Raw genomic sequence first — 25,303 nt, 5'->3', positions numbered from 1 at the left:
CAGATCTGTTGTTGAAGAGTCATAATTATATCTTGCTTAAAGATTATCTTTTAGCAAATTATCTTTTAACACAATTAAGAGCACATTTTCTAAATCGATGAAAAGGAGAAGAAATAAAAAACCCATGCCCACTAAAAAGCTGTCATGACCATGTTTTTCTTTCAAGTGTTAAAAAACATGTTACTATTTTGCATTCTTAACTTACTCCAAGTTAAATGATAAGGTCATAATGATCACTAGAAAAGATATAGCAACAGTTGTATTTTGTTTTGTTTAATTCAGTGCTGATGTATGAGTTATGTCACATTTCCTGTAAATGTAAATTTAAGGTTCACATTTCAAATTTCTTAATATAAAAACAGGAAGCCATAAGCAACCAGGTGGCACTCACACACCTTTTTTTTCTTGAAAACTATGATGTACATTTAGTTGGTGGCTCTGTAGTTCACATGGATTTCTGGTTTCATGTCACAGACCATGCTCAAGAGCTGGTTCATCACACTTTCCATATACTTATTGTAGTGTCCATTAAGTTCTTGTATCTTCCCTAGTGTTTGTTCTTCTATTTCATCTGAGAGATTACTCTGAGAGCCCATTATCTACCAAAACAAAACAGACAGAATTCACATCATAATACAATTGTTTTACAAGTTAAATTTGTCCTAGCCTGTTTACTGATGATTGTCCTATGATGCACAATTACATACTCCTTTTCTAGATTTTTTCAGGGAATGAAGAAGATCATCAATGCCATGAGCGGGAAGGATGAACTTTCATAAAATATTGAAACTGGTCATAGCAGATTACTTTCACTTTTAACCAACCTCCACATGGTACAAATTGAATACACATTTATAATTATTAAACCATGCCCAGAAGTTCTTTTCCATCACATTTTTCATGTATTTATGACAGTTTCCATTTAGTTCCCATATATTACCTATTGTTTATTTTCTGAATTATAAGTCTGGAAAACAGAGTTGAAAGACACCATTAAACCCACTTTTGCTGGTTTTTAGAGTGAATAACTTGTTTTTCTATTTTTAAAATACATTATGTGAACTGTGTCTTGTTTTTCAGGAAGACAGTCACAATGTGCCCTGTAAGATACTTTCATATGCACAAACTTTTTTTTTTTTTTTTTTGAGACAGAGTCTCACTGTGTCGCCCAGGCTGGAGTGCAATAGCGTGGTCTTGGCTCACTGCAACCTCCGCCTCCCGGGTTCAAGCGATTCTCCCACCTCAGCCTCACAAGTAGCTGGGACTACAGGCGTGTGCCACCACACCCTGTTAATTTTTGTATTTTTAGTAGAGATGGGGTTTCACTATGTTGGCCAGGCTGGTCTTGAACTCCTGACCTCGTAATCCGCCTGCCTCAGCCTCCCAAAGTGCTGGGATTACAGGTGTGCGTCACAGCGCCCGGCCGCCGAAGTGTGTTTCTTTAGGTAATAGATATTATCTTGAACAATTTAGTGTAAGTTGTATTTCTTTAAAATTGAGTGTGCTTGTTCATTTAGTTACATCATAATTGTAGACACAGTTTAATATATCTTTCTAATTGCTCTTTAATTGGCATTGATTCCCAGTATTTTCCATTATCTCCTCTTTCCTCGTAACTTCTTTATCAAGGAATGATTTGACCAAAATATAATTTCACCAGAGGAGTTAACAATTTAAAGGAATTCTGCAGTGAAACACTTTGAAAGTTAGCCTTTACTAAAGCAAAAAAATCAACTCCTAATGTATCTCCTTTGTAAACTCAGTCTTTCCTAAACATGGCATTTTAAAGGCAAGAAGACTGTTTTATGTTTGTTTGCTTTTTCCTTCTGTGAGTGTTTAGAAAAAGTATGCATTTAATTTAATCCAAGATACTCCAGTAATGATTGACTTCTACTTCAGGGTTGTTAGACTATTCTAAATTCTAAAATCTACTTGATCTTTTTGAGTCCTAGGCTTGAAATCAAATGCCACTGAGGCGCTTGGGTTCAAGTTCTTTTCTGTTTACAGTCCAGGCAATGGGGTCTTCTCAGTTCAAAGAAAATAATTTTGAAAAGTTACAGCCGCTAAGACATCAAATAGCTTTCGCAGAATAACATTTTGATAAGTGAGTATACAAGAAGCAGAAACATATGGATCGAATTTCCCTTGCTAAGAAGAAATTTTAAAATAGAAGAGAACTGCTTATTGAAATGGCTCTACCAAGCTCAAAATTTTTCCTCTAAATTTAGTGTCTTAAGTGGGATTCTACCAAATTAAAAAAATAATTCTCTAAATTCAGTGTCTTCTAGTGGTAAAAAATTAAAAACAAACTGTTGTGAAACTATTGCCTACTTTTCTTTGGAACAGTATTAAAAATAGTTGTCACTGGGTTGGTTTAGTGTAACTGTTGTGAATGACTTTGGAAAAGTTAATCTCAAGCTTAGGTTCTCTATTTTTTTATAGGGATAATATCATCCATTTGATAAGATACTGTAAAATGCAAACCAGATTCATTGGTAAGTGTGCAGAGCAGTTGTGTCTAACAAAAGTGTAATATGAGCCACAAAGGCAACTCATATATATATATAAGTTTTCTAGAAGCCACATCAAAAGTGTAAAAGAAGTAGGTGCAGTTATTTTAGTAATATATTTAATCTAATAATATTCATATTTTAACATACAATCAATATAAAAATTATTACATTCCTTTATTTCATACTAAGTCTTTGGAATCTGGTATGTATTTTACACTTATAGCACATCTTGTTTGGGACTAGCTACACTTCAAGTGCTTAGTAGCCACATGTGAAGTGATCACCATTTTGGACAGTGCAGCAATAAATGGCAGCTGTTAATATTAGTTGAATTCTTAATGTGGCTTTTCAAGACACCATAATCATTTTCCAGAGAGACTTATAAAGATGACTCTTAGCACTAAAGTTTAACTCTGAACAAGTAATCAGTACATGTTAGTGATTATTACTATAATTTTCACTGATTGTTTTACTTGTGCTTTTCAAATTTTTCCAATATGTTCTGTATTTTCAGAAACATTGTAATACCCTTGTAATACCCCATAATCATATGTCTCACCCTGCATAATTAAACAAAATATTATTTCTGAGTTTATTTGATGCCCAGTGATTTGAGTTTCTGCAGTGTTTCCTATGCAGTACTATAACAATGACTAGTCATACACGATTTTAAATGGTTTTCCTAGGGAAGAATTCCATATCTTGATATCTGCAGACAGAGTATTGATTTAACCCATGTAGGAGTTTCAGTGAATGAATGTAAGTGGCACAAAGGCGAGAATCATGTTCCTTGATGTATTATAAGTGCCTTGAACACTGTCTGGCACTTAGTAGATGCTCAGTATACATTTGTATTGAGTAGAATGATCAGATCTCTTGATATTACAGAGAACTCATTACTGTGTTCTGTTGCTCATGTTGATGGAAGCCTGTTTCCTGAATGTTTGGGAGAATGTATAAGTTAGTAGTTGATAATTCTGTAACATGTCATGATACATTTGGTCTAAGGGTGACATGTGAGGACTTCTCCATGTTAATTTTCAAAATGTCAGTGTTGAAACTGATGTATAGCTTTACAGCATAATGACTGATGGTGATGGAAGATCTTTAAACATTCGATATGTTTCCTTACAAGTTGTTTAAATGTTCCAGTTTAAGGTAAAGCAGAGCTTCAGGTCCCATCACGCAAGAAAAACAGTTTTATGCTCTCAATTTGTGATTGCCTCCAGCAAACAAAATGCTCTTGGGATATAAATTCAGGAAGAAAGACTAAAGATATAAAGGTCTTCAATATGCCCAAGGCAACCATTTTCAGGTTTTCTACTTAGATTCATGATCTATCTGACTTTTATTATATTAACAATATATTTAATTTTCTACTGTAGTCCAGATTTCTTTTTAGCAATGTAATATTTTCTTTAGATAGGGTAGCACTAAGGAAGGGATAAATAGATTTTTGATGAAACAATGTTTCCTAACGTACAGCCCACATTGGGATACCTGCTTCCGTTGATAAGTCAGGAGACTTGAAAAATCACATATATTAACAAGAGCTAAAAAGCAACAAAAAGTAACAACAAGATACAACACCCACAGCAGACAGGAGGCTGGTTTCTTGGGTCTCCTCCCAGACCTCCTAACTGCCCTGGGTTAATGAGGATAAGATTTAAGTTGAATAGCAGTATGCCTGACATATGGAGGTCATGCCAAGGAAAGAAGATCTGTGCTAATGGTTTTACAAAATGCTTGAAGTAGCCGAGGCTTAAATATGCTGACCTTTCTATGTGAGCTTTTGATCAAATAACTGTAAAATTGGCTTGGAGTACTAATTATGAGAGCGATGAGGAGTTTTAATTATTTAATTATTAACCAAAGCAGAAAACAAATAACCTGAACAAGATATATATATATCTGATAAGATTCTTCTGGAGAAATGATATTTGAAGAGATTTAACACAAGCACTTTCTGAAATTGTGATTAGTTTTGTTATTACTTAAAAAATGGAAATAATTATATCAGAAATATCCTATATAAGATAATCAAAGCTGAATAATGTTAAAGATGATTGTTTTCTCAGGTCCTAATAGATCATGGTTATGACAGGATTCAATAAGAAAGAAAATCAAAGAAAAAATATTATTCATTCTTTCAACAAATATTTATTGCATGTCTACTGTGTGGCAGGCACTGTTCTAATGTCTAGGAAAACAGAGAACAAAACAAAGAAATGATTCTTTTGGTGTTTAAAGTCCCAGAAGGAAAGATAGGCAATATGCAAAAAAATACATAAAATATATCAGGTAATGCTAAGTGCTATGAGGAAAAAGAATGGACTACAATAGGTATGTATTTATGACAGACACAATTTTAGATAAAGTGATCAGGAAGAGGTGCTAACAATTGAATAGAGATCAAAGAAAGATGAATATATCTAAAGAAAAGAATTGTAGGGCGTGAGAATTGTACATGTGAAGGCCCTGTGGTAGGGGCATGTTCTAGCTGTTTGAGGAAGAGCAAAAAACCAATATGGCTAGAATAGAACTAATAGAGACCAGGGTGTTAGAAAATGTGGTGAGAGAGATAGCCAAACGCCAATCATGGAGGGTTGTATGAACTTAGGACTTTAGGATTTCTTATTTTCAAACATTGATGAAAATTTTTATGTTTGCTGAGTGGTCCACTTAATTCTAGAAAGGACCTTTTTTATTTGATGAAAAAGGTTTTGTTATTATGTGGTCCAATTTATCTGATCCTGCATGAACTCCTTATCCATAACCATTAAAATAAAAGTTGTAAATAAAGAAGATTTCCAAATTGCTAATAATTTATTGGCAGTGTCAGGCCTCTGCACAGAGCTTTATTTATATTTTTATTGAGGCCAAAATAAAATATCATATAAAATTTAGTTATAATACATGGAGTTAAGCACTTTCTTTTAGCCCATGTTGCAACATGGAAAGAAGGGTGTCTGCTCCAAAGATTTCATGCATTTATAATTTACAGTAAACTGCAGATATTTAAAAATATGCCAATGTAGGAAAAAGCATTTCTTTATCTCTAAATGAAAGATTTATTGAATGAGTCAGCCAGTTGCAAAGGAAATCATCAGGAAATACCAGAAGGCTTTTCAGCGATTTGCAACAATATCTACTTTGGTCATTTGTAAATCTTGGAAATATTAGTTATTTATATAACTAACCATATATATTTATATAAAAACGTGTTCTCTGAAGTTTTTTCTTACTAAAATATGTAGTCAATAATCAGTGGTAGGAATGAGACTTTAAGCAATCCCTTCAGCTTGTATATTTGTGAATATGATTTTTAATATATACTATATATTACATAATAACTACTGATGGACCCTTTATGTGAGAAATTAAAAATGCCTTGAAAGTGAAAATGTAAAATCAGTAATTATTATGTTTAAGATTTAGCTTGATGTTCAGCTTGATTGAACTGTATCTGCTCAATTGCAGCATATTTTTTCTGTCAATATCCTATATTAAACCTTATGAATATGAAGGTCCTATCTATTCTGCATAAGAAACAGTGCTGACTTTCTTACCTTAGATTGTTTTAGTCGAAACTCTTTATCTCTCTGCATTCTGTACTGGTCAGTTTCTACCGTTGCTTCCTCCTTGGCTTGCTTCAATCGCTTTCCTTTTCCTGAAAATTAACAAATATATATATATATATTAATATATATCAATATATAAATATATATTATATATATCTCAACAAGGATATATATATATTAACAAATGTACATATATGTTACACACATATGCATATGGAGCTGCAAACTTAGTTTTTTTAAAATAGATACATTCTTCATTATTTTTTGATGATTTTTTCTAGAATGGCAAACTTTGCTAAAAAACAATAGATTTTGAAAATTTTATTATTTTTTATTGGATTCTTTAGGACACGTAAATGACAACTTTTTTTCACACTTACATTGTAAATAAAATATCTGCCCATTTACTCACAGCAGTAATGCCAGAGAACAGATTTTAGCTGTCATTTACTCAAAAAGACATTATTTGGTCAGATTTTCGGTCTTGATTTGCTGCCAGAATCCTTCAGGCCACACCGACTGGATCCTGTTTAACACTGGCAGGTCTCCAAAATCGCTACAAACATGCAACTCAGACTCTATCAAACTAACCTACAATTTTTAAAAACGTTTTATTGGGATTTTTCCTTACCATTTGTTGACTCTACAATGTCTGATTAAGCCTCAATACATCAAAGCAATTTTTTTTTTGTAACTTTCTCTGAGGGGAACTTGCTTGAAAGTGGCTATAAAACCAATTGTTTTTAATGATTAGGAGATTTAGTTAAGTAGCCTTTTTTCTTTTATTAAGAGCAAAGGTGTAAGCCTTAAGCTAGCAGACAACATAAATGAAAGTTTTAGACGAATACAATACTGTGGTAATCATTAGCTGAGCACATGACTTTTTTTGACAACCAGAGTAAGTTTGGGGGGGTTACAGACAAATATTAATTGGTGCTTTGCTCTCTCCACCCACCACCTTGGGGCTTAGCTACTAATGCTTCATGATCATTAAAACTTTAAAGAAATTCTGAACTACATTAAAATTCTTTTTTTCTGTGAATCTATTGTCTTTCGATTTCAGTAAAATGCCTCCATTCTTTTACCCATTTTACAGTTTTTTTCCTCTAACAATGTTTCTTAAGTATTGTTTACAATTTCTGTCAACCATTTGTTATATTGTAAAGACTTTGAACTAAAGAATAATGTGTTCTCAGGTAGCACGAAAGAAAATCTTAGTGTAAACTTTTATCTGTCTCCCATTTACCTATGTATGTATCTACCTTTGTAGCATTTGCACAGAGATTGTTTCTCAATTTCTTTCCCTTCTAAGTATGAGTTGCTTCACTAGTCACTGTATGTATATGGAATAAAAATAGAGTCACTGAGTTACATATTGAAATGTGTCTCTTTCAATGTCTACCACCCTTGAATGCAACTGGGAAGTCCTTATTCAGAACAGATATTTAGCTCTGCCTACACTTTCTTTAAAATCCGAGATCTGCTGAAAACTACTTTTCTTTGTTGTTTGAGGCTTAATGGAACATTAATAGCAATGCTTATCTTTATCTTAATGCTTATTACCATTTTGTATATACTGGTTCCTTCATTCTCTATAGTTGTAACCATTTTGTGACAACTACACATATATTATTCACAGAGATTCTCTGTGAACAGAATAAATCGATGATATGTTGGTAAGAAAAATTATTCCTTGATCTCCAACCCACTTTCTTCTATCTGTTTGTCATTTACATCAGGACAAAAATACAGAATGTTAATGTATTGATTTTTTTTAGTAATAATGGGTTGTAGGATACATAATTATTTTACAAAATAAATCACATGCCTCACTACTCTCCATCTTAATTGCATAATATCTAAAAATAGTGGTTTTAAAGTTATGCCTCTCTAGCACGTTAAAAAATAATCATAGGAAAGGGTCTGTGTGCCCTACCCTTGAGCGGAATTCAGCACTCCACTAAGAGGCTGTATATTAGCTCCATCACACGGTGACAGGCTCAGAGTGTGTCTGTGATTCCCTTGTCATGGCACCAGTCACCTGCTGGTTCTCATTCAATTAAATGGGAGAGCCACAGGGAAATTGTTGCTGGCACAGCAATTTTCTGGATAGACTCAGCAGCTGCTGCTGTGTGAGAGCCTGCATATGCTCCACCTGATTTAATCCAGTGGAAAAAACTGGAGCCTAAAGCCTACTGTTTTGTTAGAGGTGAAACAAAATGCACGCGTCAAATCCACTCATATTAACCTCTAACTTGCTTCTCTCTCTGTGTAAGAATTTGGCAATTCTAAAATTATACTTATTTCTTCGTATGCATTAAAAACATGGCTGCTGTGACCAAAAGCGGGGAGAAAAGACATTTGGACTGATTTTCAGGTGGTTTGTGGGAAAAGGATTAAGAAAATCAATTTTTGGCAGGTTAAAACTGAACTCTGTGTAGGTGACAAAGGGTAATGCTCGAAGATGGACTCTTCCTGGTGTTCTCATTAGGACAGGCCAGGTCAACTGACTGTCCCCAGATACGATAAGTTCTTGAGGTACAGAGAAACCTAATTCTGTTGGATAGCTAAATTTTTCCTAGACTCTTTTCCTGATGGAGAAGATAGGATTTCATTTATCATCTAAGGCAATCAGAATCATGCACTAGGCATCACTGCAATAAAACATTAGAAGCTTTGTAACTTCGAGCAGGTTACTGAGTTTTCTCATCTATAAGACAGAATTAATAATCTACTATAAAAAGTTATTGGAGGGATTAGAAAAATGTATATAAAATGCTTGACCAAAGTAGTTATTTAATGATTTTAAATCATTATTAGGAAAACAGGTCCAATTCCTAGGGGCCTTTTGCTAAAAAAGAAGGCAAGGAGTAAAAAAAAAAAAAGGCAAGGAGTAAAGCATGAGTTTGAGGAGAAGTCCTCAGGCTGTCACTAGAGAAGCCTCTGTAAGCTTTCCTGAGGCTATTTAATTGGAGGTATGCAGAGGACAGCTGGGCAGAATAGAGTGGAATGCAGGAGGGAGGTCTGAAATGAAGACAGAGATTTGCATATTAGTCATTGCGGCCTGTATATATGCTAGTTATAGCAATGGGATTTAGACAGAAATCAAGGGAGAGTATATAGAATGAGGAAAAAAGAAGGCTAAGGTCTCAACTTGGGGGAATATTAACACTCAACCTTCAAGAAAAGGAGGAGGAAGCTTGGAAGGAGCCAGTAGTAGTCAGAGAAGTAGGAGAAACCAAAAGACAGAAGAGAACATTCCAAGAAGGATGTGGCCAGCAGTATCAAATGACACAGAGAACTGAAATAAGAGATATTGAATCAACATTACTAGATGTCTATTCTGCGCCACACACTATTGTAGATCTATGGATATAGCAGTGAAAGCCACAAACTTTTTGTTTCATGGAGTTTGTGTTCTGAATGTAGCTGGGGAGATAAAAATAGAAAATGGACAATAAGTATATAATATGACAGGGATGATTGAGAGGTGACAGTATGCTGGCAGTCCTCACAGCCCTCGCTTGCTCTCGGCGCCTCCTCTGCCTGGGCTCCCACTTTGGCTGCACTTGAGGAGCCCTTCAGCCCACTGCTGCACTATGGGAGCCCCTTTCTGGGCTGGCCAAGGTGGGAGCCGGCTCCCTCAGCTTACAGGGAGGTGTGGAGGGAGAGGCGCAAGCAGGAACCGGGGCTGCGTGCGGGCTTGTGGGCCGGCTGGAGTTCCGGGTGGGCGTGGGCTTGGCGGGCCCCCCACTTGGAGCAGCCGGCCGGCCCTGCGGGCCCTGGGCAGTGAGGGGCTTGGCACCCAGGCCAGCGGCTACGGAGTGTGTACTGGGTCCCCCAGCAGTGCCGACCCACCGGCACTGGGCTCGATTTCTCACCGGACCTTAGCTGCCTTCCCGCAGGGCAGGGCTCGGGACCTGCAGCCCGCCATGCCTGAGCCTCCCACCCCCTCCATGGGCTCCTGTGCAGCCCGAGCCTCCCCGACGAGCGCCACCCCCTGCTCCACAGTGCCCAGTCCCATCGACCACCCAAGGGCTGAGGAGTGCGAGTGGGTGGCGCAGGACTGGCGGGCAGCTCCACCTGCAGCCCCGGTGCGGGATCCACTGGGTGAAGCCAGCTGGGCTCCTGAGTCTGGTGGAGATGTGGAGAACCTTTATGTCTAGCTCAGGGATTGTAAACACACAAACCTGTGTCTAGCTCGAGGTTTGTGGATGCACCATCGACACTTTGTGTCTGGCTGCTCTGGTGGGGCCTTGGAGAACCTTTGTGTCCATACTCTGTATCTAACTGATCTGATGGGGACACGGAGGACTTTTATGTCTAGCTCAGGGATGGTAAACGCACCAATCAGTGCCCTGTCAAAACAGACCACTCGGCTCTACCAATCAGCAGGACGTGGGTGGGGCCAGATAAGAGAATAAAAGCAGGCTGCCTGCGCCAGCGGTGGCAACCTGCTGGGGTCCCTTTCCACACTGTGGAAGGTTTGTTCTTTCGCTCTTTGCAATAAATCTTGCTACTGCTCACTCTTTGGGTTCACACTGCTTTTATGAGCTGTAACACTCACCGCGAAGGTCTGCAGCTTCACTCCTGAAGCCAGTGAGACCACGAGCCCACCGGGAGGAGCGAACAACTCCAGACGTGCTGCCTTAAAAGCTGTAACACTCACTGGGAAGGTCTGCAGCTTCACTCCTGGGCCAGCGAGACCACGAACCCACCAGAAGGAAGAAACTCCGAACACATCCGAACATCAGAAGGAACAAACTCCGGACATGCCGCCTTTAGAACTGTAACACTCACCGCGAGGGTCTGCGACTTCATTCTTGAAGTCAGTGAGACCAAGAACCCACCAATTCCGGACACATGATGATGAAGAAGAAAGGAGAATAAGAGGTAGAGAAAGATGGTGGATTATACCTCAGATAGATCAGGCCTCTCAGATGAAACAGTATGTGAACAGAGGCCTAAAGGAATAAGGCAACTAGTCATGCAGATATCTGAAGGGAAGAGTCTTCCAGGTAGAGGGAACAGCAAGTGCAGAGGCCCTGAGGTGGGAGGATATTTGCCATGCTGAAGGAAGAGCAAAAACGCCATCATGGCTGGAGCAAAGAGAACAGGATGATTGAATGTTAGGAGATGGTATCAGAAAGATAGTAGCAGGACCAGATCATACTGATCTCACCGGGCATGGTAAGAATTTTGGTCTTTGGAATACTAAATTCATGAAGGGTTCTTAGCGAAGGCGTGATATAATACTACTTGTGACAAAAGGATTTCTTGGCTGGGCACGGTGGCTCACGCCTGTAACTGCAGCACTTTGGGAGGCCGAGGCAGGTGGATCATGAGGTCAAGAAATCGAGACTATCCTGGCCAACATGGTGAAACCTGGTCTCTACTAAAAATGCAAAAATTATATGGGCATGGTGGTGTGTGCCTGTAGTTCCAGCTACTTGGGAGGCTGAGGCAGGAGAATCGCTTGAACCCAGGAGGCAGAGGTTCAGTGAGCCGAGATCACGCCATTGTACTCCAGTCTGGCAACAGAATGAGACTTTATCTAAAAAAAAAAAAAAAAAAAAAAAAAAAAAATTTCTTTGGCTGATGTGGTGAAAATAGAAAATACACTATAGGGGTAAAGGAGAATCAGGAAGATCAGTTTGAAATTTGTTGCAATTGTTCAGGCAAATGTTAATAATTGCTGGAAATGAGAAAGTAGTAGTGGAGTTGGCAAGAAGAGGGTAGATATATTTTGGAGGTGGAGTTGATACATGAGCATGAGAGACAGATGCAAGTCAATGATGACACCAACATTTTAATTTGGGGATGGAGTCAATACTGCAATTTCGTTGATATGCCTATTCAACATCCAATAGTGATGCTGAGACAGCTGATGTTTATATGAACTTAGAGATCAGGGAAGCAACGAGTGCTGGGAATATCAAGTTTGGGAGCCACCAACATGAAGTTGGTCTGTAAAGCCATGAGATTAGATGAAAGCACCTCAGAAGTATCTGCTGATACATTAGAGAATAGGTCCAAATTGGGGTCCTGACTTTAAAGATTGAGAAGACAACAGGAAGCCAACCATGAGAGTAGTGTTCCAAAGCCAAAGGAAGAAAGAGTTTCAAAGATGAAAGAGGGATCTAATTGTGAATAAGATATTGAATTAACATGGGGTTTAGCAAGACTGGTGATCTTGGCAAGAGGAACTATTTGTGGAGTTATAGGAAGAAATGTTCAACAGAAAATGGAATAAAAAATTGTAGACACAGGGAACATAGGCAACTTCTTTGAGAAGTTTTAACCAACAAAGGGGAACAAAGAAAAAATAAGGGCTCAAGGTGGTCAAGTGGATTTGACAGAGGGTTTAATTGTGCCCCCCGAAAAGATATGTTGGAGTCCTAACTCCTGGTATCTCTGAATGTGACCTTTCTTGGAAATAGGGTCTTTGCAGATGTAATCAGGTTAAAATGAGGTATAAGGGATTAAGATGGGTCCTAAATCCACCAACTTGTTCTCTTACAAGGGAAATTTGAATGCAGAGGCATAGAGTTAGAGCAGACACACAGGGAGGAAGGCCATGTATTGATGGAGGTATACATGACAATGATGCAGCTGCAAGACCAGGAGTGCCAAGGATGGCTGGCTACTACCAGTGACCAGGAAGGAGGCATGGGTGTTTCTCCCTCGGTGCCTCCAGAAGGGTCCAACCCTGCTGGCACCTTCTGTTTGGACTTCTGGCCTCCAGAACGGTGAGACAATCAATTTCTGTTTAAAGCCACCTAGTATATGGTAATCTGTTACAGCATCTCTAGGAAACAAATGCAGAGAATCAGCAAGGAGCATAGAGAAAACAATGCTAGTTGAGCATTGGAGGCAAAGCCAGATACCCTAGTGTGGTGAAAATAGTAGGTATTGAAATGAATGTGCCACCTGACAAAAATATGCATAAACAGTTCAGAAGCCATTTTTATTTGCTGTATAAACAAAGGGTACTTTGGTAATGTTTGAAGATTTCTGTTAGTAATAACAATTTTTGATCTATTCTACCACTCAGAAAACAAAGCAAAACCAAACCAAACAAAACTTCTTGGCTTTGGGCAGTTGTCAATATTATGATAAAACCAACCTGATTCAAAGAATGCTATTATTTTTCCCAGTGACTACAAACATTGGGAAAGAAATGTCACCAGAAAAACAAAGAGGCAACCTCTCCTTTGGTGACTGTCGCTGCTAGAGCTTCTCTTACACTAAATTTATTTCCTGTCAGATCTCCACTTCCTGAATGTTTTCTTTTGCTTTTCTTCTACTTGTATTTTCCTTATTAAAAATACAATAAATAGTTTTGTGTACCTCCTGGACTGAATATAACCAAATGTTATTAATAGATGAAAATGCTCTGTGGTTATTTTAATATTACCCACTTGAAGAAATGAAAGCCCAATACACTTACAAATACCCTGTTAGTCTGTGGACTGTAAAGGAAGAGGAAGTATTTACAGGCCTACAAAACATGCAAGACAGGGCCATGAAATTCTTATACAACAACTTTTATTTTATTAGTTTATTTAAAGTCTTTATGAACAAAAACATCCACTTGCATAGTGAAGAATTTATTAAATTGAGGTGCTTGTTTAAATAATTCAGAATATAGGCATATTTGGAAGCAAATAGGAAATTTGCTGATTTAAAAAAATTATTGATGGTTGGCATCCTATAGACCCACAAAAATAAATCTGAATTACAGTATTATCTGATGTATTATCTAGGATGCAGAAATATTTTCTTAAGTATTTATTTTGCCTCATAGTGGACCATGCTTAAGAAATCTCCAGGACTTTTTTGCTGTTTTTACAACAAAATTGTTTTTATTGGATATTAAAATAATATTAATAGCTAAAATTTCTTGAGTACCTTCTATATGCCAAGCAGTGTTTTAAGTCTTTTATAAGAGTTAACTCAGTTAATCATGACAACTCCATGAGGTAGGTACTGTTAATATCTCCATTTTGAGGCTGAGGAAACAGGCACAGCAAGGTTAAGAGGCAACTCACCCAAGGTCACACAGCTAATAAGAAGCACAAGTTAGATTGGCACCCAGGCAGAGCAGCTGTAGGGGGTGAGCACTGACCATACTATTTTGGGAGAAAGCTAGAGGAGTGTGTTCTTCACTTGTATTACAATTGTCTACAGCTTTTAGACATTTTTAATATAGCTACTTCTTCCATTTTTCTCATCTCCAGATTAGAAAATTTACTTTTTTTTGCTATTTCTTTCAATCTATATCCTGTAATGCAATTTGTAATTTTTAGTTAAGCATAAATGCTACTTTCTGCAGCTTCCAAAGTAAATAAATTGAGTGTTTATTTCTAGGAGAGTATACCATGTGTGTTCAGAAATGATTTGGGAATATGAGTTCTTTATGTGATGTTGAATTGCATGCATTTGAGTATTTCAGAACAATGTTAATGCAGGGCTATAGGGTTTTAAAAGTTTGCAATGGGTGTAAGTGAAGTAAATACTTCTCTTAAAAAAGGTCATGACTAAAAGTAAAAATGCAACATATTTCAGAGAAACACAAGTCTCTGTTCCTCTTGTTGATAATGGTACTTTGAATTTCTAATCTAATTCCGATTGAAGTTTCAGTTCAATACTCCAAACCTGGAGCTTCAGGGCAGATCTCTGATGTTTAGGTAACTTGTCTTGGACCAACACACCCACTTTTGTTTTGATTAATGAACAATTTATTAAGTAAAGAGCATTGAATCTAGGTAAAATAATTTAAAGTAGTGCAAACTACTGTGATTTCATCTAAATTCAACCAAAATAGTAAGGCAGTTTTGCACATAAAAGTGAGTGAGAGCTTTAACTAATAAATATAACCTGTAATCAGTGAATACAGGAAAGTATCTGAACATTTCTAGTCATCTTACCAGAAGCAGTCCCAGGCTCTTCGTTTTGGGAAAAGTAGATGCAGAAATTACAGCAGGGGTAAAAACAAATGGAACGAGATCATTCTAGTCTATTTAATTTTCTATCATTATTACTTATAGTAACATACAAAAATACATGACATATATTAAAAATAAAAATAACTCTAGTGTGTATTTTGCTTTACTATCTTACACATCTTTTTCTGATTCTTACAACCTCTTGGTCATATGTGTGTGTGTGTGCGTGTATTATAACTTCTATTTTTAGTTACAGAAAGAAAGTCTGAAACTTGGAGATGTTAAATGACATTAAGAATCATAAGTTTTCAGCTTAAGCCAATGCTTTTATACTCTACTACTTCCCAGTCTGACTTCCGAAGCCTGTCCACATTCCTGCCCATGTCCCTGTCAGATTTCATCTCTCTCAGTAGCTGTTGGATGTCTTGAGAGCAGAGACCTGCATATTCAATTTCTATAGACCTCGTGGCCTTCTGGAGAGCTCCTGATACATCAGGTTCATAATCCCTTATCTGTATCCCTGAAGGCAAAACACTTAGACCATATACTGTATTATGTAGCAACTGCACCAGTATCTGAGGCAGTTCTCCTTAATGGAATATATTAATATTTTTGCAGCATAATATAAAAATAACCGTATTAATCTTGTATTTTCCTGGAATGATTAACATGTGAATTGCTGTTTTCTTTCTCTTTCCCTCTTTCTCACCCTTCCTTCTTCCTGTCTTTCTTTTTCTTAAAGATAATACACTCAAGAGTCTTGTTCTAGCAGTCTATGCCCAAGTTTCTGAGGGTCTTGCAAATAAACAGATTTAAGAAAGAGAAAATGACCATAGACCTTCTACAATGGTGTTCACTATTGTGACTTCTTGGTCCTCATTCTGAATCTCATTCTGCCTTAATATATCAGAATTTCAAATGAATCTTTGTATGAAAAAATAAAATGTATATGGGTTTACTAAAATGATAACTATCTTTACCTCTCCTGTCATCATGCCTCCTTTCCCTTTTTAAAATAGTCATTCGTGCATTTATCTCACTGGGAAGTTCTTTAAGGAAGAACTAGGTCTTATTCATCAGTGTAAACATCAAAGTGGCTTGGAATTAATAGATACCCAATAAACACTTATTGAATTAAATAAACAAATGAAACAAAAACCACTGAAACATTAGGGAAGTTATAACATACCTAGTATATAAGGTAATATTTCTATTTTGCCATCGGTCGCTTAGATGAGTAAGCTGTTGTAACTATAAACTGTAATACCTGCTGATAGCTTTAAGAAAACAGTTTCTATCCAGTTAAAACTGACCTCAAAGCCTGTGGCTTCTGAGGCAAAGAGGACAGGCTGACATTCTCCATAAAACTGAGTGCAGAGGTTAGTTGTTGAAAGTCAAAATATTTTCCAGAATGTCTTTAAAGCCTGGGTATTTATTATTACTGGTTGAATATCTCCTTGAGTATTCATGAACAAAGACATGGTAGATTAAGAAAAAAGTATGCAGGTATTTTAAGTTACTGGCAAATGAAATGAACTTTTTTGTATAGAAATAAGACAATATGTACTTTTCGATACTGAATTCTGAGGAAAGATTGCCCAAGGACAGCATATTCACTAGAGAAAAGGAAAAGAAATTGGGCTTTTATCTTTATTCTGAAATTTGAAGCCAGGTTGCCCTTAGCGGCTCCCACCCCAAAACAACTTGCGTGTTTAGCAATTCTTTTACTCTTTAATGACTTGATAAAAGGAGAAATAGTTGGTAAAAATTATTTGAGTCATACAATAATATTGATTAATCTATACTCAATATTTCATTTTGTATCCTCCATAATGAGAAAGCAAAGGCAACATAACTATCACATCTTTAAATTATCTGGTCTTCTGTACTGAAAGTTTTAAAGATTGTTAAAGAAGTTTTTTAAAAGGCCTGGCACGGTAGCTCACTCCTGTAATTGCAATAATTTGGGAGGCAGAGGCAGGTGGATCTCTTGAGCTCAGGAGTTTGAGACCAGCTGAACAACATGGCGAAAGCCCTGTCTCTACAAAAATACAAAAATTGGCCAGGTGTGGTGGCGTGTGTCTGTGGTCCCAGCTACTCTAGAGGCTGAGGTATGGCTTGAGCCTGAGAGATGGAGGTCGCAAGGAGCCCAGATCATCAGCATTTCAGCCTGGGAACAGAAGCAGACTCTGTCTCAAAAAAAGAAAAAAAAAAAAAAAAAAAAAAAGAAAACCCTGAAATTTTTACAAAGGGAAAATTCTCTAAGCTGCTTCAACCACAGGTCCTGAACTGCTTTGTTTTCTATAAAATTACTCTGCATTCATATCATCTTGCAACCATTTCCACACTTTGTTGTAGAAAAAGAAATTGAGAAATAGGTAAAGTTTGCCTTCACTGTCTTTCTTCTTCCTTTCCTCTTCTATCATCTCCACCTGGAGTCATTCCTTTTATGTTGTTGATGCCCACATTGCTGAGTGTTCAGGAAATCTATTTATCTTAAGAAAAGGAAATGATTTTACCTGTGGTTGAAAACTTTAGTGTACCTGCCTTATTTCTGACTTACTTTCTTATGTTGTAATATATTCTTTTATTTCATTCATTACATTTAAATAATTCAGTACCTACTCCAATCCCATCACTACATTCATCCAAAGAGTTACGAAAGTAACATTTTGAAAATATGGCCCCTGTTTTGCCAGACTGAATCTAATTGCAGAGGCAGGACACAGAAGGAGAGAGAATGACACTACAAATTATTGTAGATTGAATAATGAGGTGATATGAAATGGGGTAGTGAAAGAAATGTCTTGGCCTTGGGAACCTGAATTCCAGTTGTAGATCTGAGACATATTAATTTTTTTATTATGCAAATTGTGTAAATTTTGTAAAGTGCAGTGGTTAAGATCTGGGCTTGGAAATTACAGCTCATCTAAATCTTGTCTCTACCATTTACCCTCTGTGTGACCTTAGACAAGTTGTATAATTTCTCTAAGCATCACTTTTGCTTTTTCAGTAAAGGTTGTGAGGAATAAAGATAAGCAATGAGCATGGTGCCTGGCACAATATTTTCTATTTTTAAAATATAACCTTGAACAAATCAGTGACTCCATTTCTGCATACATTGAGAATAATGTTAATATCCTATTCATTTGGCTGTTGTGAGTATCAAAGAGAATAGGGAAGGGGTTAAAGTTCATTGAGGACATTCTATATGTAAGTACATGAATGCATGACCAAATGAAAAGAGAGCTGAGTACAGTGGCAAGTGCCTGTAGTCCCAGCTACTTGGCAGGCTGAGGCAGCAGGATCTCTTGAGTCCAGGAGTTGGAGTCCAGCCAGGGCAACATAGTGAGACCCTCATCTCTTAAAAAATAAATTAATAAAAATAAAAATAAAAAGAGAGGTAGAAAATGAGAATAAAATGAAAATATTTTAAAATATTAGATATTAAAAAGCTACCAAGAGAGGGATGAGAATCAGCCATTATTATTCTGATTTTATGGAAATGAAAACTGATGCTTATAAAAAGTAAGTAATTTGCTCAGGTTTACTCACTAACAAGTAGATTCAATCCAGAGGTTTTCTACCCCCTAACAATGTTGAGAAAACTGAGGCATGGCATAACCAAGGCTTAAGCCCGCATCTCTATAATCTTAATGTCCATGAACACATGACCTCTCAAAAGGATCTGAATGAGGAAACTTCATCCCTACTCTAGAAATAAGGAACATATGGCTGGGTAATTTTAATGAATGGGTGAAGGTCTCACAGGGAGTACAGTAAACCAAAGTTTGAAACAAGGTCTGCCTAATCCAAAAGTCTATGCTTATCCCTGCATTCCACTGCTTCATTTATTTCGTGACAAACCCCTCACAGGTGAGACTTACTCTTCTTGGCTTCCTCTAGCTTGTCCTTGGCCCATTTTTCTGCCTGAAGAAGCTGGTGGATCCCCTGAGACTGGCTCGTCATGGTAGTCTGCTCCAAGCAAGTGGCTTCTGTGAAATCTGGGAAGTAATGGGTTCATTTATTCTTCTAGAAATTAACATATAACTCAGATTATTGTGTCAACAGCGAGTTCTAAATGCAGCTGTTTCAAACTGGCTTGACTGGGCTGGATAGCTGGGTCCCAAGGAAAGCCCAAGGTGGAATCTAGAAAAACAAGTTAAACCAATGTGAATAAATTGAGAACTTACCATTTCTGCCAATCTTAGCTCTTCTGTATGAGATAAGGAGGTATAAATGAGGTGTTGCATCTACTTATAAATAATGAATAAGAGACCTTTTAAGAATGTTAGTTTCCCTAATCTTCCAAGAAACATTGACATGTTTACTGAGTTTTTCTTTTAAGTAACAAGATCTTTCTTTGTTCTTTGTCCCTGCAGTACTTTGTTTCAAATCTTTTTCTTTCTTCGTTTCAAATCTTTTTCTTTCTTTGTTTCTAGTGATTCAGTTATCTGCTTGGAGAAAATGTGTTAATCTTTTGTTAGGAAGGAGATTCCTTAGCTTTGTGCATAGATAGTGGACTAAGGATTTTTTCCCCCAAGGTCTCGGGTGACAGGAATAAAAAGATTTCTTTTGGACAGTGTGCTGCTCTTAAGTAATGCTGTAGGTTGAAGTTCCAGGAAGATCTTACTATGGTGATTAAACAATCAGTAATTTTAGTAGTAGTAATCATGATAGAAATAGATTGTAACTGTAGGTTTTGGGGTTAAGTTAAAATAATTTAAACATGCATTTTATATTATTCAGTGTTTGTGGTGAGTATTGTCCTAAGATAGTACAAAAATTCCATCATACTTGATTTGATTCAATCCAGTAGCAATTGGACAAATGAGAATATTGGTCACAGAGAAGAATCACAAAGTATCATTTATATGTATCTAAAATTTTTATTTGAAGTGAAAAGCTAATCTTTTTCTTAGAATAAGGCTTTTCCCCCTGACATGATTTGCAGGTTGGGGTTTCACGTATTATTGCTTTCATAAACTATACCTCTATTGCCTCATCTGTAAGTGCCAGGTTCATTTTCTTTAATAAGGTGTCTAGATTTAAAGACAATTGTAAAACAATGTGGGCACTAAATCTTTTAAGGTTTTAATGATTATTTTCTCCTAATCTTTTCAAGTTGTCTCATCCATATCTACGTGCCTACACTATGTGTGAGTTATCTTCAGCAAATATTTTCAAAAGGAAAAACTTTTCCACAGGATCACTTTTACTTTTTTTTTTTTGCAGTCACACTTAATCAGCTTATAAAGTACTTAATTTGTACTGCGTAATTACAATACCTAGTGTAACTGGGATAAACCGATTTTCGAACAAGCACAACTCCTGTCTGACCCCTCCAGACAAAAAGATACAAGGTGGCTTAACAGGAAGAAGTCCTAGAGAGGAAAAAGCCTTTGGGAATAACCCAAAATGGAGACTTAGAATGAATTTCATCCTCTCCTGACCCTCAAAAAATTACTCTCTCAGTGAAAAGGAGGGATAGAAAAATCTACCCAGAAGCAGAGAAAGATGACAAAGAAGAAGCTTCTCATCTCAATCTGGACTCCGGATGGAGAAAAAAAAAAAGAAAGAAGTAATCACAGTCCCAAACTTAATGTGGGTTTGAACTGCCAGAGCCTCTGCAGAGATAAAACCATACTGAACACACTCTTACAATCTAAATTGCAAAACAAATGAGAAAGTAAAGTTGAGGAGAGGTAGATAGTGTAGCAGTAGATAGAGGTAAAAGCCTGGCTGGAGAATTTGAACTTTATTATATATCCAATGGATTATTATCGTACAAATGGTTTACTTGCTATACGAGTTATTCCTTTGTTTTAATCAAAGCTGATTCCTAATGTGACTTTTCACTTACAAACTCAAACATTTGAAGGATAATATTTTTAATATTCTACTTTATAAAATTCTACTTATAGCCAAGATTTTGAATTTATTCTTTAAATGTTTTGTATTACTGAGCATCAATGGGACAAGCTTTTCTTCTTCTATTCACTAATAAAATATCAGCTAGGTTCCAGAAACTGGGTATGATACTTTACAATTATGCATATTTCCATATTTAACTAATTTGATTCTTACATGGGTGTTATTATTACAAAGCACAGCAATTTTATCAGTAAAGAAACTAAAGCTCCTATAAAACAAGGAAGACGAGTGGTCAGGGAACTGTGGCTCAGAAAACCTGAGTGACAGGCCAAGGTCAGGTGGCTTCTGAATAGAAGAATTGAATTGTTCTCATGGTCAGTGTTCTTGCTGCTGAACAATGCTCTTTTTCCAGGAAAATTTTCTTCCAGGTTTTTCTTATTTTCCTGTTAAAAAATATGGAAGAAAACAAAGAATACCAATTGACATTTCACTCTGTGTAAAATCATTAAATATGTGAATCAATTTAAATGCTGTGTGCTTGAATAATTAATAGTAAAAATATCAAAACAAAGTGAAATTTGGCTTAATCTAAGTCTCCTTGATTGGAATTAACATTTTAAACACCTAGCGTTTTTCCTATCCCATTTATTCGGTACTACTTGTTCTGGCCTTACTATTTATTATATTCTACTTTATTTTGTATATTTATATACCTAGAAATAAAAAAATAAGATTTCCTTCTAATTTGAACACTATAAGTCATTTTTTGTTTCTATGTTAATGAAATGGCAATGTTGATGGTTTCTATGTGTTAGTATATAAGAAACACAATTTATCAGTATTATTACTTATTGTATATTTTTGGTGTTATTTTATTATTATTTAATTTTCAATGATAAACTGAGAATTAAGTTATATATTTTTATAAAAATCTCACAATGTACAAAGGATTTGTTTTTTCAGATAAGATAGAGAAATGGATGTTAGTCACAGTAGCTTTATAAAAAGGAAGTGTAAGAATCAGTATAGTGTATATTTAGGTCACTGCTCTTTGATTCTCTTTCCTAAATTATTTCATATTTCATTTTTATCAGTAAAAATGTAAAAAAGTTACTAACAGTGATAAAACCTTGGAAAACAAAATCTGTGCCATTTGGAAAAATTTTGAATGTTGAATGTTAAAAGATCACAGTGAAATATTTCTCTTATTTTTGCGTGTCCTTAACTTGACAACTTATCCTCGAATGTTTTGAATAGCTGTAATTATAAATTTAGCATGTGTTCAGTATATGCTTTTTTGGTTTCTCTTTTAAGTTTCATTTCTGCTCACACTTCCTCTTATTATCTATTCTGTCATTGTTCCTGTATATTTCAGCTTATCATATGATCCTTCCTTCTTTTGCTCACATTGGTTTAGCATTTGAGTCTGAATAGTAGTGAAAAGTAGATTAAATACTGGTTTTCTGGAGGCCTGGAACTTCTAGGTATCTCAAAACTGCAAACTTCAACCTTTAAACAAAACTCTAAGACTTGGTCTGGGTGTGTCTACTGAGCATGGTATCCTTCTTCACTTCACTTACTCATTTTAGCTGAGCAGTAATACATAAAAGAAACATACATTAAATATTGAACATTTTAAATTTTCTTATACATAAAATAAATATACATCAAACATTGAACATTTATTTTCTTTCTTTTCCATTTTAAATGAAGAAATAATTCTCCTTATTTTTGCCTCTCATCCTCTGATTTTCTCCCTCTTTTCCTCCAGCCATTCACTATACTATTTATTGTCTCTTCAATATCAGAAACATGTCTCTATGCCTTTATTCAGACACTTCCTTATATCTGGAACACCTGTCTGATTCTTGCTTGCCTAGAAAATAAATCATTCAAAATCCATTTCCAATGCCTACTTTAAAGGATGAAACTTTCCGGATCCTCTCAGACCTGATGGATTCCTTCTTTATCTTATACATCTCAAGACCTTTTTATGTATATCTGTCATAGGGCATTTCTCAAGCATCACTTGTGCTTTTTACTCACAAATTATGAGTTCTTTGAGGATAAATATTGTGCTTTGCTTGTGGTTGTCGCTGTAACAGTGCCTTGCACATAGCGGGCAACAAATCATTTTTTAAAATTCCATTGACTCTTTCAGCTGAAAGACAACAAAGAACTCCATTTGCTGTGAGAAATTTAAATGAGGATTCTGCTATATCTCAAACTGTCATTTTGAAAAGCAGGGCACTTCTTCTGTCTAAGAACAGGGATGTATTTAGCAATTAGTGTGGTACAAAAATAATAACGGTGAAAATATTTTCATTAAATACAGTAGCTGCTTAGAGCTGAAAGAAAATATTCCTAGCTATTCTGAGGTTATGCAGCTTATTTTCTAGATAGATCCTACCATTGTCTGTTCCCATTATTGGATTATGCAGACTTCCATTTTTCTTATACTTTTCTTGAAGAACACATTGCATCTTCATTCAGTGTATTTTTTTCTCAGTATCTGCAAAACCTACCACTCATTTATGCATTCTACAAAAAGTTTTAAATACCTAAACTATGCTGGATAACTAGTAATTATGAACTTGATTAAGGCTTCCCATCATTGCCTTCAACTTGAAGTATTATAAAATAATTGTAATGAAATGTACACTATAGGGATTACAAGAGGCATTCCGAACATAATAGAAATGTTGGACTGGGATTGCAGGCATGATTGCACCTGGCTGATTTTTGTGTTTTTGGTGGAGATGGTGTTTTACCGTGTTGGCTGGCCTTGTCTCGAGCTCCTGACTTTGGGTGGTCTGCCTGCCTCGGCCTCCTGGGGTGCTGGGATTGCAGGTGTGAGCCACCATGCACAGCCAATTCATTCCTTTTTAGTGGCTGTGTAGTATTCCATCATATATATACATATATACACATACATGTGTGTATATGTGTATATATGTATATATACGCATGCATGTGTGTATATGTGTATATATGTATATATACGCATGCATGTGTGTATATGTGTATATATGTATATATACGCATGCGTGTGTATATGTGTATATATGTATATATACGCATGCGTGTGTATATGTGTATATATGTATACGCATGCGTGTGTATATGTGTATATATGTATATATATGCATGCGTGTGTATATGTGTATATATGTATATATACGCATGCGTGTGTATATATGTATATATGCATGTATATATACACATGTGTGTATATGTATATAAATACATATATGTATATATACACATATGTGTATATGCATATAAATATACATATATACACATATATGTATATGCATATAAATATACATATATACACATATATGTATATGTATATAAATATACATATATACACATATATACATACATGTACACATGTATGTGTATATATGTGTATATATGTATGTATGTATGTATGTGTATATATGTATGTATGTATATATGTATATGCACATACATGTGTATATATGTATATATGTATATACACATACATGTGTATATATGTGTGTATATGTATATACATATACACACATATATACACACATATATACGCATGTGTGTATATGTGTATAAATACATATATGTATATATACACATATATGTATATGTATATAAATATACATAAATACATACATACATGTATGTATATATGTGTATATATGTGTATATGTGTGTGTGTATATGTATATATGTATATATGTGTGTGTATATGTATATATGTGTATATGTATATGTATATATGTATATATGTATATATGTATATGTATATATATACACAGACACACACATACATACATACACACACACACACACATACACACACATACATACACACCACACCAACTATTCTCTGTTATGTATGGTTAGTTCATTTGACTATTTCAGTTTCTTTGGGGTTGATTCTGGAAAGAAATTGCTGAAAAGTCATATAAATTGTGTGTTTTAATGTCACATTGCCTTTCCAAAATGCTATACAAATATCTACTCCTACCAGCATGTAAAAAAAAAAAAGAAAAGAAATGTTGGACTGTTGAAGTGATAGAGAGATTCCACTTCAACTGACAATATTTCCTCATTATTTTCATAAAGTGAAAGAATTCTGTCACTTTAGGTGCTAGTTTTGTGTTTCTTTTATAGTAATTAATGGCTTCCTCATCTCTGATGAATACTAATATTGCTTTTTGGGATATGGATTCTATGAGAAATCTGTATAGTTCTATCCTAAGGAAGTTGTTCAGAGATTTTCGTCTAATTACATACTTTTTTTTTCTACTCCCCGTTCTACCAAATTTGCTACAAAAAGTTCCATTGAGGTATCTGGTTATTTATTCAAGAGAATGGACATGTAATCCTAGACATACAGTGCTGT

At 35.8% G+C, this 25,303-nt stretch overlaps 2 protein-coding genes across 4 annotated transcripts; one reads left to right on the top strand and one right to left on the bottom strand.

Moving 5' to 3' along the window:
* Window positions 1-257: 257 nt before the first annotated feature.
* On the bottom strand, window positions 258-19,306 carry ATP6V1G3 (ATPase H+ transporting V1 subunit G3). 3 transcript variants are annotated; one of them, XM_030818419.1, is made up of 5 exons: window positions 19,236-19,306; window positions 18,930-19,046; window positions 15,025-15,042; window positions 6,083-6,183; window positions 258-599 (listed from the first exon to the last, which is right to left on the bottom strand). In XM_030818419.1, the coding sequence occupies exons 2-5, from the start codon at window positions 19,009-19,011 to the stop codon at window positions 426-428; spliced, it is 375 nt and encodes a 124-aa protein (XP_030674279.1). In that variant the 5' UTR covers window positions 19,012-19,046; window positions 19,236-19,306; the 3' UTR covers window positions 258-425. The 3 variants fall into 3 exon arrangements, with proteins under 3 accessions (XP_030674279.1, XP_003264563.1, XP_030674280.1); XM_003264515.3 differs by lacking the exon at window positions 15,025-15,042; XM_030818420.1 differs by lacking the exons at window positions 258-599; window positions 19,236-19,306 and having other exon boundaries at window positions 6,132-6,183; window positions 15,025-15,070; window positions 18,930-19,011.
* Window positions 19,307-23,883: 4,577 nt separating this feature from the next.
* Window positions 23,884-24,703, top strand: LOC115836756 (NADH-ubiquinone oxidoreductase chain 5-like; the record flags this gene model as incomplete). Its single annotated transcript, XM_030819401.1, has 3 exons — window positions 23,884-24,099; window positions 24,288-24,347; window positions 24,572-24,703. Coding segments are annotated over exons 1-3 (408 nt in total), but the record flags the coding sequence as incomplete, so codon positions are not given.
* Window positions 24,704-25,303: the final 600 nt, after the last annotated feature.

This window comes from Nomascus leucogenys, chromosome 9, assembly GCF_006542625.1.
Source record: "Nomascus leucogenys isolate Asia chromosome 9, Asia_NLE_v1, whole genome shotgun sequence".
Lineage (NCBI taxonomy): Eukaryota > Metazoa > Chordata > Mammalia > Primates > Hylobatidae > Nomascus > Nomascus leucogenys.
Note: the sequence above shows the minus strand (reverse complement) of the source record. Positions and strands in the feature narration are given on the sequence as shown.